The 14,338-nt window shown below is 39.1% G+C and overlaps 1 protein-coding gene across 1 annotated transcript in view; it reads right to left on the bottom strand.

Moving 5' to 3' along the window:
• Positions 1–14,338, bottom strand: part of zcchc14 (zinc finger, CCHC domain containing 14) — a 126,961-nt gene that overhangs the window by 80,740 nt on the left and 31,883 nt on the right. Inside the window, exons 3-4 of the mRNA XM_043706822.2 lie at positions 12,216–12,289; positions 9,683–9,754 (exon numbers count right to left, since the gene is read on the bottom strand). Of these exons, the coding sequence (XP_043562757.2) occupies positions 9,683–9,754; positions 12,216–12,289 (146 nt within the window). The remainder of the gene's footprint in view (positions 1–9,682; positions 9,755–12,215; positions 12,290–14,338) is intronic.

Below are 14,338 nucleotides of genomic sequence, written 5' to 3'. Positions count from 1 at the left end.
CTGATGGGACAGGTGACATCATTTTACTGATCTTCTGTTCAAAGTGAGCGTAGAACGCATTGAGCTCATCAGGTAGGGATGTATTCTGTCCGGCTTCACTGAAGTGAAGTCCATTATGTTGTGTAAGCCCTGCCACAAACAATGGATTACTGTCTGGTCAATCTTGGTCTCAAGCTTACTTTGGTATTGTCTCTTGTCATCACTGATGACCTTGCAAAGGTTGTATGTGGATTTCCTGTACAGGTCAGCATTACCCAAATTGAATGCCTCAGACCGGGACTTCAGCAGGGAGTGGATCTCCCAGTTCATCCATGGTTTCCAACTGAAGAACATTTGGATTAATTTCTTCAGCATGCAGTCACCCATTAGTAATGTAGACTGTAATGGCATGCTCGTTTAGGTTCACTGCTGAGTTCTTGAATATGGATCAGTCCACTGACTCTAAGCAGTCCTGTAGAAGCCCTTCCATTGCTCCAAACCAACACTACACTACTTTCTGTACTGGGTCCTCATGCTTCAATTTCTGCTTGTGAGCCAGGAGCAGGAGCAAGAGCACAGCGCTATGATTGAATTTTCCAAAATGCGGATGGGGAATGAACGGTACGCATCTTTGTTGGTTGTGTAGCAATAATCAAGGATGTTTGGACGTCTGGGAGGACAGGAACATGGCACAATTCTCAATGAACATCCCCACTTCTGGATTCATGATAGAGAGAAAGTCATTTAAGAAGTAGCTGAAGATAGTTGGGCCTTGGACACTACCCTGAGGGATTCCTGCAGAGGTGTCTTGGAATTGAGACAACTGACCTCCAACAACCACAACCATCCTGCTTTGCGCCAGGTATGACTCCAACCAGGATAACTATTTCCCCTTAATTCCCAATGACCCAATTTTGCTTGGGCTCCTTGACATCACTCTCAATCAAATGCAGCCTTGATGTCAAGGGCAGTCACTCTCAACTTGCTTCTGGAATTCAGTTCTTTGTCAGTGTTTGAACTAAAGCTGTAATGAAATAAGATGATGAGTATCAATAGCTTCAGTGAGCAAGTTATTGCCAAGCAAGAGCTGCTTGATAACACTGTTGATGATATCTTCCACCACTTTACTGATGATGACTGTAGACTGATGAAGCAGTTTGGCTTGTCCTGCTTTTTGTGCATAGGACCAACCTGGGCAAATTACCACATTGTTATGTAAACGCTAGTATTGTAGCTATACTGGAACAGTTTGGCTGTAGCATGCTAGTTCTGAAGCACAAGTCTTCAGTACTATTGCCAGAATGCAGCCAGCACCTACAGCTTTTGTAGTATCCAATGTCTTCAGCTATTTCTTCATATCCTGAGGAGGAATCCAGTTAGCTGAAGACTGACGTCTAGGGGCAATACACAAACTATTCTGCACTTTCACCAGTGTGACTGCAACCAGATTAAAGTATATCTCATCACAAATCAATTTGGGCATTCTAGATAGGTGTACAGTACTACAGGTCTGTGCTATTTTGCCTGGTCTGAATCTGGATGGATAACACAAGAAAATTGAATATACTGGAATTTATAAAAACAATTTATTGCAAATAGTTATACATTATTAACCATTTTATTTCTACAAAAAAAAAGCATTTTAATTGAATGTGATTTAAAGAATTTTAGTCAGTTTGTTGATTCTTCTGCCTGGATGTACACTGCACAACTTAGAATGTAACTCAGTCACATGGCATAGACCACAGCAAGGAACTGGAAGGCAGTCTGGAATATTTATTGCAGTTCTGTTTCTGCCCAAGCATGGCAGTACTTACCTTCATTATAATATATGAATGTACTTAAATACAATAGAATATATATTATGTCCCTTACGAGAGAACACATATGCATTCAATGGATCTGTAATATTACTTACCAACCACTTCATAAACTTCTTTAAAGTTACACCTAATTTCTTTTTTAAAATATCATATTCTCTATTATTCAGACTTATTTTTGCTTTACCTCCTCCTGGACTTGGAAGATACATATAACCCCCCGCCAATGTTTCTCCTCTTCAATGTACAATTGTGTAAAAGAATTTTTTTAGCTTCCTCATGATTGCTGTGGATTAGTGCTATATTACTGAAGCTAGCACTGTATCAATGCACTCTTTACAACTCTGTACCCCTTCTCCTCAACTGACCTCTACAGATTCCAAAGGATCCATCAACAAGTATTACCTGAATCCATGAATGTCCTTGCACAAGAATGCCAAAAATATTGTGAATAAAACTATTAATAATCTGTCCCATTGAGAAATGTAGTTGTCATTGAATCTTTCACAGCACCGAAGCAGGCCACTCAGACTAGCATGCCTATGCCACATCTACAGTTAGTGTATCCAATTAGCCCAACTCTCCAGTCTTTTTCCATAGCTGTACAATTATTTTCTTTTCAATTACATAATCCACTTTTTAAAATATAATTTACTATGGAATCTGTTTCAACTGACCCTTTATATAGTGTGTTCCATATCATAACTTGCTAGGTAAAACGAAAATCTTAACATCCTGGGTTCTTTTGTCAATATTAAAATCAGTGTCTTCTATTTTATTGACTTTCTTGTCAGTGAAACATTTCCTTCTAGACACCTTAGCAAATTCATTTTGCATACTGTGGAAAGCTTTCATGTCCTTCTTGCACAATTTGGCCCAGTGTCATTTGATCATGGCTGATCTGTTTCTCAAACCCATCCTTCTGCCTCTCCCCTTAACCTCTGATTCACTTACGAATTTAGAATCTCCTTACCTTTGTCTTAAATAAACATAATGGCTTGGCCTCCACAGCCTTCTTCAGCAATGAGATTCATCATCTTCTGGCTGAAGAAACTTCTCTTCATCTCAGTGCTACAGGGCCCTAGACTCTGAGGCTGTGCCCTCGGGTTTTAATCACTCCTATTAGTAGAAGTATCTTCTCCACATCTATTCTATCCAGGCCTAATATTCTGTAAGTTTCAATGAGATCCCTGCCTTATCCTCCTAAACACCATCGAGTATAGGCCCAGTCCTGAACCACTTCATATAACAAGCTCTTCAGCCCCAGGGTTGTTCTCGTACACCTTCTCTCAATCACCTCCAAGGCCAACACATTCTCCCTTAGATACAGGCCCAATACTGCTCACAACATTCCAAATGCAGTCTGGCTGTAGCCTTATATAACTTTAACAGTATATCCCTGTGCTTGAAATGAATGCTAACATTGCATTTACCTTCCTAGCTGCCGAATGAATGTTCATGAAAGTCCCTTTAAGCTTCAGATTTCCAAAGCCTTTCACTATTCAGAAAATAGTCTATGCCTTTATTCTTCCTACCGAAGTGCGTAACCCCACACGTTCCCATATTGTATTTCATCTGCCACTTCTTTGCTCACTCTCACAACTTGTCCAAATCCTTCTGTAGCCTCTCCATTTCCTCAACACTACTTATTCCTCCACTTACCTTTGTGACATCTGAAATCTTAGCAACAATGCCCTTAGTTCCTTCATTCAGATTGTTAAATGTATAACATGTGAATATTTGTGGTCCCAATACTGACACCTACAGAACTCCACTACTGCCATCCTGGAAAAGACCCCTTTTTAGCCCCACTCTTTGCCTCCTGCCAGTCAGCTAATCCTCTATCCATGCCAGTACTTTGCTGATAACACCGTGGGTTCTGATTTTGTTTAGCAGCCTCCTGTCAAAAGTATTCTGGAAAACCAAATAAATCACGTTCACTGGTTCTTGTCTAACTTGCTTGTTATCTCCTCAAAGAATTCTAACCAATTTATCAAGCATTACCTCCTCTTGATGAAGCCACACCAGAACAAAGGGCACAAGGACAGGAGAAAACGTCTAAAAGTGACATCACAGGACTTTGCTACTTGTTTGGTTGTTGAGCAGTTGCTGTTAGGGACCGTGATCACAAAGATGATGATTCTGCAGGATGTGCCAGGAGAAGTGGGCAGTCTATTTCTATGGCTCCTTTTCTAGCCTCACCAAATTTGGGGAGGGCAGAGGCGTCTTTTACAGAACTGCTGCTACTGCCCAATGACATGACCTATTAGTGCAGCAATCACCTGTGTGCAAATTCTTGACTCGGGACTCCCAGGCTCACAGTCCTATCCCAGTAGTCAATTCTCTTAATAAAAATAGAAAAAGCGGGGGAAACTCAGTGGGTCTGGCAATATCTGTGGGGAAAGAAACAGTTAAGTCCAAAGACATTTTTTCAGAATTAATTTTCCAGTTCCAATTCAGCATCTCTCCTCAGGAGGTAAACAAATCCTGGTAGATACCTGCCCATTACTTTGTTTAACAAGGCAATTTTGGGGCTCTGTCATTATCCATACAATATTGATGGGATAATCAAATTTCAGTAACCAGATGACCACAATGACAAGAGCTTCTTCCTTCTTCACACCCTGTAGCAGAGACAGAGACAGAGACAATCTTCTTTCATATGCTCTGAAAGGGAGGATTTCTTTGAATTACACTTTTCCGGACACTCACCCAAAACTTTGTTGCCATCACCTTATTGGGATTGTATTATAGACCCCATAACAGTTAGAAGGAAATTGAGAAACAGATTTGGAAGGTGATCTCAGTTACCTGTAAGAATAATAGGGCGATTATAGTAAGTGATTTTAACTTGCAAACATAGGCTGGGACTGCCATAGTGTTAAGATGGATAGGAATTTGTTAAGCGTGTACAAGAAATGTTTTTGATTGGTATGTTGATGTACCTACCAGAGAAGGTGAAAAACTTAACCTACTCTTGGGAAATAAGGCAGGCCAGGTGACTGAGGTGTCAGTGGGGGAGCACTTTGGGGCCAGTGACCATAATTCTTTTAGTTTTAAAATAGTGATGGAAAAGGATAGACCGGATCTAAAAGTTGAAGTTCTAAATTGGAGGAAGGCTAATTTTGATGGTATTAGTCAAAAACTTTTAAAAGCTGATTGGGGGCAGATGTTCACAGGTAAAGGGACGGCTGGAAAATGGGAAGCCTTCAGAAATGAGATAACAAGAGTCCAGAGACAATATATTCCTGTTAGGGTGAAAGGAAAGGCTGCTAGGTGTAGGGAATGCTGGATGACTAAAGAAATTGAGGAGGAGAAGTGAGGACTGCAGATGCTGGAGATCAGAGTCGACAGCGTAGTCCTGATGAAGGGCTTATGCCCGAAACGTCAATTCTCCTGCTCCTCGGATGCTGCCTGACCTGCTGTGCTTTTCCAGCACTACACTCACAACTAAAGAAATTGAGGGATTGGTGAAGAAAAAGAAGGAAGCATTGGTGAAAAAAAAAAGAATCAGGTATAGACAAGATAGACTGAATAAATCCTAACAAGAATATTAAGGCAATAGTAGTATACTTAAGAGGGAAATCAGGAGGGCAAAAAGATAGCTTTGACAAATATGGTTAAGGAGAATCCAAAGGGTTTTTATAAATATCTTAAGGACAAAAGGGTAACTAGGGAGAGAATAGGGCTCCTCAAAGATCAGCAAGACAGTCTTTGTGTGGAACTGCAGGAGATGGGGGAGATACTAAATGAGTATTTTGCATCAGTGTTTACTGTGGAAAAGAACATGAATGTACTGTGGAAAAGAATATAGAATGCAGAGAAATAGATGGTGACATCCTGAAAAATGTCCATACTACAGAGGATCAAATGCTGAATGTCTTGAAACACATAAAAGGGTACACCTGATCAGCACCCCAGGACCTAATCAGGTGTACCCTAGATCTCTGTGGGAAGCTAGGGAAATGATTGTTGAGCCTCTTGCTGAGATTTTGTATCATCAATAGTCACAGGTGAGGTGCCAGAAGACTGGAGGCTGGCTAACATGGTGTCACTGTTTAAGAAGGGCGGTAAGGACAAGCCATGGAACTACAGACTGATGAGCCTGACATCGGTGGTGGGCAAGTTAATCCTGAGGGACAGGATGCACATGTATTTGGAAAGGCAAGGACTGATTAGGGATAGTCAACATGGCTTTGTGCATGGGAAATCATGTCTCACAAACTTGATTTGAGTTTTCTGATGAAGTAACAAAGAGGATTGATGAGGGCAGAGAGGTGGACGTAATCTATATGGACTTCAGTAAGGCGTTCAAAAAGGTTCCCCTGGGAAACTGGTTAGCAAGGTTAGATGTCAGAATATAGGGAGAACTAGCCATTTGGATACAGAACTTGCTCAAAGACAGAAGACAGAGGGGGGTGGTGGAGGGTTGTTTTCAGACTGCAGGCCTGTGACCAGTGGAGTGCCACAGGTGTCGGTCCTGGGTCCACTACTTTTCGTCATTTATACAAATGATTTGGATGTGAGCACAAGAGGTACAGTTAGTAAGTTTGCAGATGACACCAAAATTGGAGGTGTAATGGACAGCGAAGTTTACCTAGATTACAATGGAATCTTGATCAGATGGGCCAATGGGCTGAGAAGTGGCAGATGGAGCTTAATTTAGATAAATGCGAGGTGCTGCATTTTGGGAAAGCAAATCTTAGGAGGACTTATACACTTAATGGTAAGGTCCTAGGGAGGGTTGCTGAACAAAGACCTTGGAGTACAGGTTCACAGCTCATTGAAAGTAGAGTCACAGGTAGATAGGATAGTGAAGGCGGTGTTTGGTATGCCTTCCTTTATTGGTCAGAGTATCGAGCACAGGGATTGGGAGGTCATGTTGCTGCTGTACAGGACATTTGTTAGGCCAGCAATTCTGGTCACCTTCCTATTGGAAGGATGTTGTGAAACATCAAGGATGTTGTAAAGGGTTCAGAAAAGATTTACGAGGATGTTACCAGGGTTGGAGGATTTGAACTACAGGGAGGAGTTGAAAACAGCTCTAGCTGTTTTTCCTGGAGCATCAGAGGCTGAGGGTTGACCTTATAAAGGTTTATAAAATCATGAGGGGCATGGATAGGATAAATAGAGAAAGTCTTTTCCCTCAGGTGAGGGAGTCCAGAACTAGAGGGCATAGGCTTAGGATGAGAGGGGAAAGATATAAAAGGCATCTGGATGGGGCAACGGTTTCAAGCAGAGGGTGGTACATGTATGGAATGAGCTGCCAGACGAAGCTGTGGAGGCTAGTACAATTGCAACATTTAAAAGACATCTGGATGGGTTTTTGAGCAGAAAGGGTTTGGAGGGTGCTGGCAGGTGGGACTAGATTGGGTTGGGATATCTGGACAGCGTGGACGGGTTGGACCGAAGGGTCTGTTTCCGTGCTTTACATCTCTATGACTCTATATCAGGAGTCTGGAGCTCTGAAGTGCATTGAGGGATTGTTAAAGTACATAAATCTCTCACCACATTGAGGTAGTGTCCCCCCTCCATGGACTATTGGATATTGGTGGGACAGCAGTTACCTATAATGGTGAATTTCTCTGTAACTCCTCCACAATTCTCTACTTATCTTTTTACATTTTAAAAATAATCTTAAAATCCATTCTTGTAGACCATCTTCCCCACCTCATGACCATTTAAGAGATTTCTCACTTGGACAAGGACACTTCAAAAATTACAAAAATTGATACAAGTTGCTCATTCTTTAAAGGTCTAAAATCTATCTATCTTTTCACCCCATGTACCTTATACATTTTCACATCAAACAAATTGTCCACAATATATTCAGTATCCCCTGCAATCAAATAAATTTGTGCAGCAACTTAAATGTGCGTAATTTTAAATGTTATGTTATCCTCATTACTTTACGCTGCTCATTTTGAAATGAGTGAAGAAAGAAAATGGCAGCTGAAAATAATGAAGTCATTGGAGCAAAAGATTTAATTTAGACTGCATTTGGTCAAACCTCCAGAGGGAGCCAAAATTCACATGATAAAATTGCTTTATCCAGCCATGCTTCTCAGCTCTTCGCTTGTTCGACTTAATTACAGTGTAAACCTCAGTGAACTATCAAACTTCACTTCTAGCTAGAGTTAAGACAAAAATAGCCAAACAACAGTTAGAATTACAGCAATATTTTTGGATTTTATTATATCTATCCCCCGAAAGAAGTTACCGATGAAGAATTAAATATTTCCTACTTTCTGCAAACCAGTCAGAAATCTTTTACAAGGGTTTTCTAATGAACGGTTACCTCTGAAACATTACCTCGTCAATATTTATGGAGAGGATGTGATTAAATTGCTACACATTCTGGAATATTCTCTTTATGCAATATGTACAGCATGGGCTAGGTGCTCGGCAGGACTCAACAATAGGGAAGATTTTTCAATATATTATAGTTTAATAAAGATCATAAAAAGATTTACAAAGTTTAGGTTTACAACATTATTCCACTCAGCATACTGAAAATCTTCTTTCACACAGATTTATTCCATCTTAAGAGTCAACTTTGTTGTCCGTATCTTTTCCATTTCAAACTCCAACAGGGATAGTGTTATGGACTTAAAATTACTGATAACTAGTCAGAAAATATCCCAACAATGATAGCACCCTAATAATCTTTCACCCGACCCAGCCAAATGAGATTCAAACCAAAATTTAGAAGTGAAAGCATTGTTCTATGGGTGAACCAAACTTCAATGTAACTCTAGAAATGAAGCCAGTGTTTGCTCTCCTGACAGTAACAACAGGAAAGTATTAGTCGATAATAAGGAAATGATATATGCAATGAACAAACATTTTGTCTTTGTCTTCATTAAAGAGGATAAAAAATAAATCAGAGCAATTCTGGGGAACAAAATCCAATTCTAATTTCTCAGCTTCAATTGAATACTTGCACTACAATTTTTGTTGACAGTGCCTGCAAAAATAAAATTCAAATACAGTGGCTAAAGCAGTCCCAAAAGATTTTCATACAATGAAAAACAAGAAAAAAGTTATTTATATTTTAAATCACAAAAAGCTAGCATCCAAATTCAGTGGGTAATAAAGCGATTCCCAAGTCCCAAAAGTGAATTAAAAAAGACTAAAATGAATATTTGATGCAAATAAGATCAACCCCAAGTTATTCTGACACACTAAATAAACGTGCTCAAGTATGGTAATAAAATCTATCTGCCAAATGAATAATTTCTGTATTTGTTTCTTGTAGAAACTGATTTTTTTGAAACTATTAAGTATGTAAAATTTGTGAATGGAGGTAATAGAGATTTATGATAGCTGAAACCAATACCATATATCCTTAATACAGTATACATGTTTTTGCTATTGAACATTTTGAAATATTTTGATGAATTCTCCAAATGCCTAGGCAGAATGTTAAACAAAAATATTACATTGCTTTTAAACTGAATTCATATTGAATGGCAAACCCAGGAAAAGTAGCATTTTATTTGTGAAGTTTTCCAGTTGTTAAAGAACAGCTGTAGTAATAGCATGCTGAAATCACAAATGGTTTTCTCTATTCATCACAGAAGGTAGTTGTTGTAACATAATGACATGAAATAACTGAAATGCATTATCTTTATCCTGAAACATTGGCATCAAACATCAGGTTTTATACCATCTCATATCAGGTTTGTCCATGCAGCACCTTTTTCCTTCCCTCTTTCCATTCTGCATGATGTGGAAAGTATCAATACTATTAACTGATTTAAAAAGCAACGCTGATGACAACTGGAAGTCACAATTTTTAAATAATGGAAACAGTAATTAATTTTCCGCTTTTGAAGTATAAAGAGATTGCATTCCATGCCATAAACCCTCGGCTCACTTACCTTTAAAAGAAATTCTCTCAGTTCCCGATAGGTCTTGGTTATGAATGTCATTGAAGAATCTGACCACAGGACCTGAGTATCAGAGTTAAAATATATATTTTGAATACACAAACAAAATAGAGATTTGAAATCACTAGTTGAATCTGCATGGGAAAATATTGAAACTGAAGGCCAAAATTTTAGATAACTGTAGAAAGAATAAAGGAAGTATACGTTGGTCCTCCAGACAGTGACAACAGGATTAGTCGATTCTTTGGAAATGTTATATACAATGAAGAAATATTTTACCTTTCACTTCATTATCGAGCATACAAAATAAATTCAAGCAATAGTAAGTTATAGTAAAATCAGGAAGTAGAAGTATGATAGGAAGGTGGTGAAATTACAATCAGCAGGAAGAGGTACCAAGCAAACTGATGGAGCTGCAGGCTAAAACTTGGGTCCTGATGGACTTTATCCTAGAGTCTTAAAAACAGTGGCTTATGTTGTAGTAAATGCATTGAAGTTAATTTCCAAAATTCATTAGCTTCTGGAAAAGTTCTACAGGTAGGAAAGTAGCAAACATAGACGCACTACTCAAGAAGGGAGATTCTCAGAAAACAGGAAATTATAGGCCAGTTAGTTTGATGTCTATTGTGGGGAAGGAATTAGACTTGACCATTGAGTTGGTTATAGATAGTTAGTTAGTTAGAAAAATTCAAAATAATTGAGAACAGTCAAAATATAAAACTTATGCTTCAGTATTTGTGAGAACAATGGCGAGACCACATCTTGAATGCCATGTACATTTTGGTCTCCTTATTTAAGGAAGGCTGTAAATACACTGCAGGCATTTCAGGGGGTGTCTACTAGATTGATAACTTGAACAAACAGATTGTCTTATGAAGATAAATTGGATAGACTGGGCTTGATTTCAATGCAGCTTAGAAGAGTGAGGGGTTACTTAATTAAGCATTAAAATCCTGAATACTCTTGATTAGGTGGATCCACAAATGATGTTTCCTCTGGTAGATGAGTTCAGAACTACAGGCAGTATTTTAAAAATGAGCAGTCACCCTTTTACGGGAGAGTCAGGAATATTATTTCCTCTCAGCAGGGTTGTGGAGCTTTCAAACTTTCTGCCCAAGAAGGCTGAGAGGCAGAGTCATTGAATATATTTAAGACAGAGGTTGATTGATTATGCCCGAAACATCGATTCTCCTGCTCCTTGGATGCTGCCTGACTTGCTGCGCTTTTCCAGCAACACATTTTTCAGCTCTGATCTCCAGCATCTGCAGTCCTCACTTTCTCCTCGTTGATTGATTCAGTTGCCTAATAAACATCTAAGGTTATCAGAGTAGATAGGAATGTGGAATTTGAAACATAAACAGATCGTCCACGATTAAAATGAATGACACAGCATGCTCAAGGGCCCAGTTCCATGATCTACTTCTGCATTTAATTCATATGTTTCCTTCATCCTCAGTCAGATGAAAACCTTTAATTAAAAATAGGAGAATATACACATCGGATTGCTTTTTCATCAAAAGCTTGCATGGAACCACAGCACAATTACAAAATATGGCCTTTTGAATTAAATCCCCTCTTGAGATCATGCCTGTTTGCCTATCAGTCAGGTTTCACTCCAAATGCTCAAAGTAAGTAACAACAGCAAGCCAGATTGCAAATGACTGAGGGACTTCTGAAGCTGAGAACATGGAGCAACTTCAATCCCAATACTGCAAGCATTTATGCAATAACAATGGCTTTTTTTTGAAGGAGCCAAGGTAATGATGATGTTTAAGAAGTCAACACCACAAGGCTGATGTCTTTTAAATTTTGACAGATTTTTGAGCAGATGTATTTGCTAGTTCTGTCTAACAAGATTGTGCTTGTGATTCTGATTCCAGTGGGCTGGGGTGTTAATCAGCATCTAAGGCATGCTAATGAATGCAGAGCAGGTTCCCACTGATTATGATTAAGAAATCTGACCCACCTCTAAAGTTCTGAGAGCTTGACAGCAAAATCACTCATCAGCGAGTAAATTTTTCGCCTTCCACCCAGTCCGGTGCTGCAGCAGCCAAATTACTGCTTGTAGCAGTAAGCTCTTTCTTAATGGTAGGGATTCCACTTTGCATGGAAATTTACATCTACTTAAAAGAATGGTACAGGTGACAGTGCAGTGCAGCAGTTGGCCTTGTATCAGTGTGTAGGTAGGCTTTGACAAATTACCTCAAGAGCCATTAATGATGGGATAGAAATGCTTGCCAGTCAGCCATGCCTATATCCCGGAATATATTTATAAAAAAAATCAGGCAAAATAACAAAACTGGGCACACAGAAACTATAGAGGGACCTCTGGGTGACATCCAATATTGCTGACAGAGGTGAGTAGTTGAAAAATAGAAAATTTCCGTTTTGCACCAAATTGGTCTCCATTGTATGGCAGTTAATTAAAATTCTACTTCAAATATTGGCATTACATATGATATACAATGTGAAATGAAAGTGACGTGTTTTGCTCGTTGCAAATCTAAATAATAGAAATCGGCACCTCAAAGTAATATTCAGCAGTCTTCTCATTCTTCTTGTGTTGTAATCCTCTTACATCTATCCTCTCAATAGTTACTGCAGAGAGAGAAAAATATTTAAGTTGCATAGACTATATTTTTTCTCAAGTTTTTTGTCACAAACAAGGTATTACTATCATGTATGTGAAACTTTAAAACGTTACTAGTTACTTTAAAAACTTGTACATATTACTGGAGGAGTTACTCAGGAGAAGTGTAAACAGTTGCATTGTGTCAAATATCCATTTGTTGTAATGTCTTCCGTAAAGAGAAGTATTAAAAATGTCACCTTAAAAATATCTAACAGAAAGGCTCACCTTCATTTGAAACAATCTGCAATTCCAAGTAAAACATTGCAAATAATCAAGATCTGATATAAAAAAACTCAGCATATCTGGCAGTATCACTGGGGAAAGAAGTCAGAGATTCTTTGAATCCAATATGACTCTTCAGAACTGAGCAATTGGTAACTTGAGTTTTATGCATTGAAAAACAGAGGGATAAGTGGAACAAAAGAAAATGCCAGTAAAAGATTTGAGGACACGAAAGATGGAATATCAAAAGGTGATAGATCGACAGCTGTAACAGTGCCACTTCCTGCTCTCATCTAGAGTGGCATCGAAAACCAACTTTCTTCAATTTCTCGCATGCTGTCACCTTCACCGGAACCATCCTACTCTTTGCTTCTCTAACATCTGTGACTCCATTTCCAGGAAAGGGCTATTCACTTATATTCACTGCAAGCTCAATGACTCCTGCAGCTATCTTGACTATACCTTCACACACCCTGCTTTCAGTAAGAGCTCCATTCCATTCTTCTAGTTTCTTGGTCTTCATTACATCTATTCCAATTATGTTACCTTTCACAACAATGCATCCAAAATGCCTTACTTTTTTCTCAATCAATGATACCCACATGGACATCCATGACCAACCCTTTTCCAAAACTTTTCTTTCACCCCTTCCTCCCTTTCCCAGAATTACAAAAAGATTCCCCCTAATCTTCACTGCTCACCTATCAGTTTTATTTATTCGTCCTCCATCATCTCCATTACCAGCATTACACCACCAAGTGTCACAGTCCAAAGCCCCAGATACTCCTTTGGGGTGAAGGCAACAATGTCCGTGTATTTCTTTCTGTTTCACCAGCTTTCTGTCTGTGCAGTTCACACTCTGGTCTCTTCTACACTGGGGAAACCAAATGCAGACTGAGAAACCACTTTGTGGAAGACCTTTGCTCAGTCTGCAAGCTGGACTCTGATCTTCCAGTCACTTGTCATGTCAATACGTTATCTTGCTCTCATGCTCACATTTCTGTCCTGGCCTGCTGCAGTGTTCCAGTAATACCCAACACAAGCTGAAGGCACAACACATCCCATTAGATATTCAACAGCCTTCTGATTTCAACAACTTCATGGATTCTGTTCTCCATTTTAATATTTTTCTTCCACTGCACCAACCGTATATGATCTTTATTCTGCTACTAACAACAGCCCTGGACCAATTACTAGTTTCTTCACTACAATTACTACCACACTTTTTGCCTTTTGTTCTGTGACATGTTTGCTTTTTAATTTGTCCGATCTAATCTTTTCCTTATCTTCTCTCTTGTTCTACCTGCTCTTCCCCCCTTTTTCAACAACATTAAACCCATCAAATTTCCACCTTCCTTCAGTTCGAGAGAAGTCATATTGGACTTGTAACATTAACACCGCTTCTCTCTTCAAAGTCATTAGGAAACCTGGCAAGTTTCACCAGCAATTTCTCCTTTTAAATAATTCCGAAATAGTTAATTTAAAATTGCTCTACTAAAAACCCACAAAGAAAAGGTGCACCAGCTATAACTACTTTTTCGACTGGATAAAAGGCATCGCTGTTTGCCCTTGTGACAATGCTGCTCCTTTAACAAGGTTATGTTGTCCTTGATTTTTTCCAGAGGGGTCATAAAGTCATGGGTTCCAAGATGTCTGGGTTTATCTACTTGAAGCAGCTTTTTAAAGTTTTTTAAAATAACATTTGTACAAAGAAAAGGGCATGGCCAGTTGTCCCAGCTCAGCTGTTCCCTGTTTTTAGCAGTCTGGCCGTTTAGAGCTGCTGGTCAGTTTAA

The sequence above is a fragment of the Chiloscyllium plagiosum genome, unplaced genomic scaffold (genome assembly GCF_037043375.1).
Source record: "Chiloscyllium plagiosum isolate Xiang-an unplaced genomic scaffold, Cpla_swu_hap1 HiC_scaffold_17, whole genome shotgun sequence".
NCBI classification, from domain to species: Eukaryota; Metazoa; Chordata; class Chondrichthyes; order Orectolobiformes; family Hemiscylliidae; genus Chiloscyllium; species Chiloscyllium plagiosum.
The sequence above is the reverse complement of the archived record's forward strand: the minus strand, read 5'-3'. Positions and strand labels throughout refer to the sequence as shown.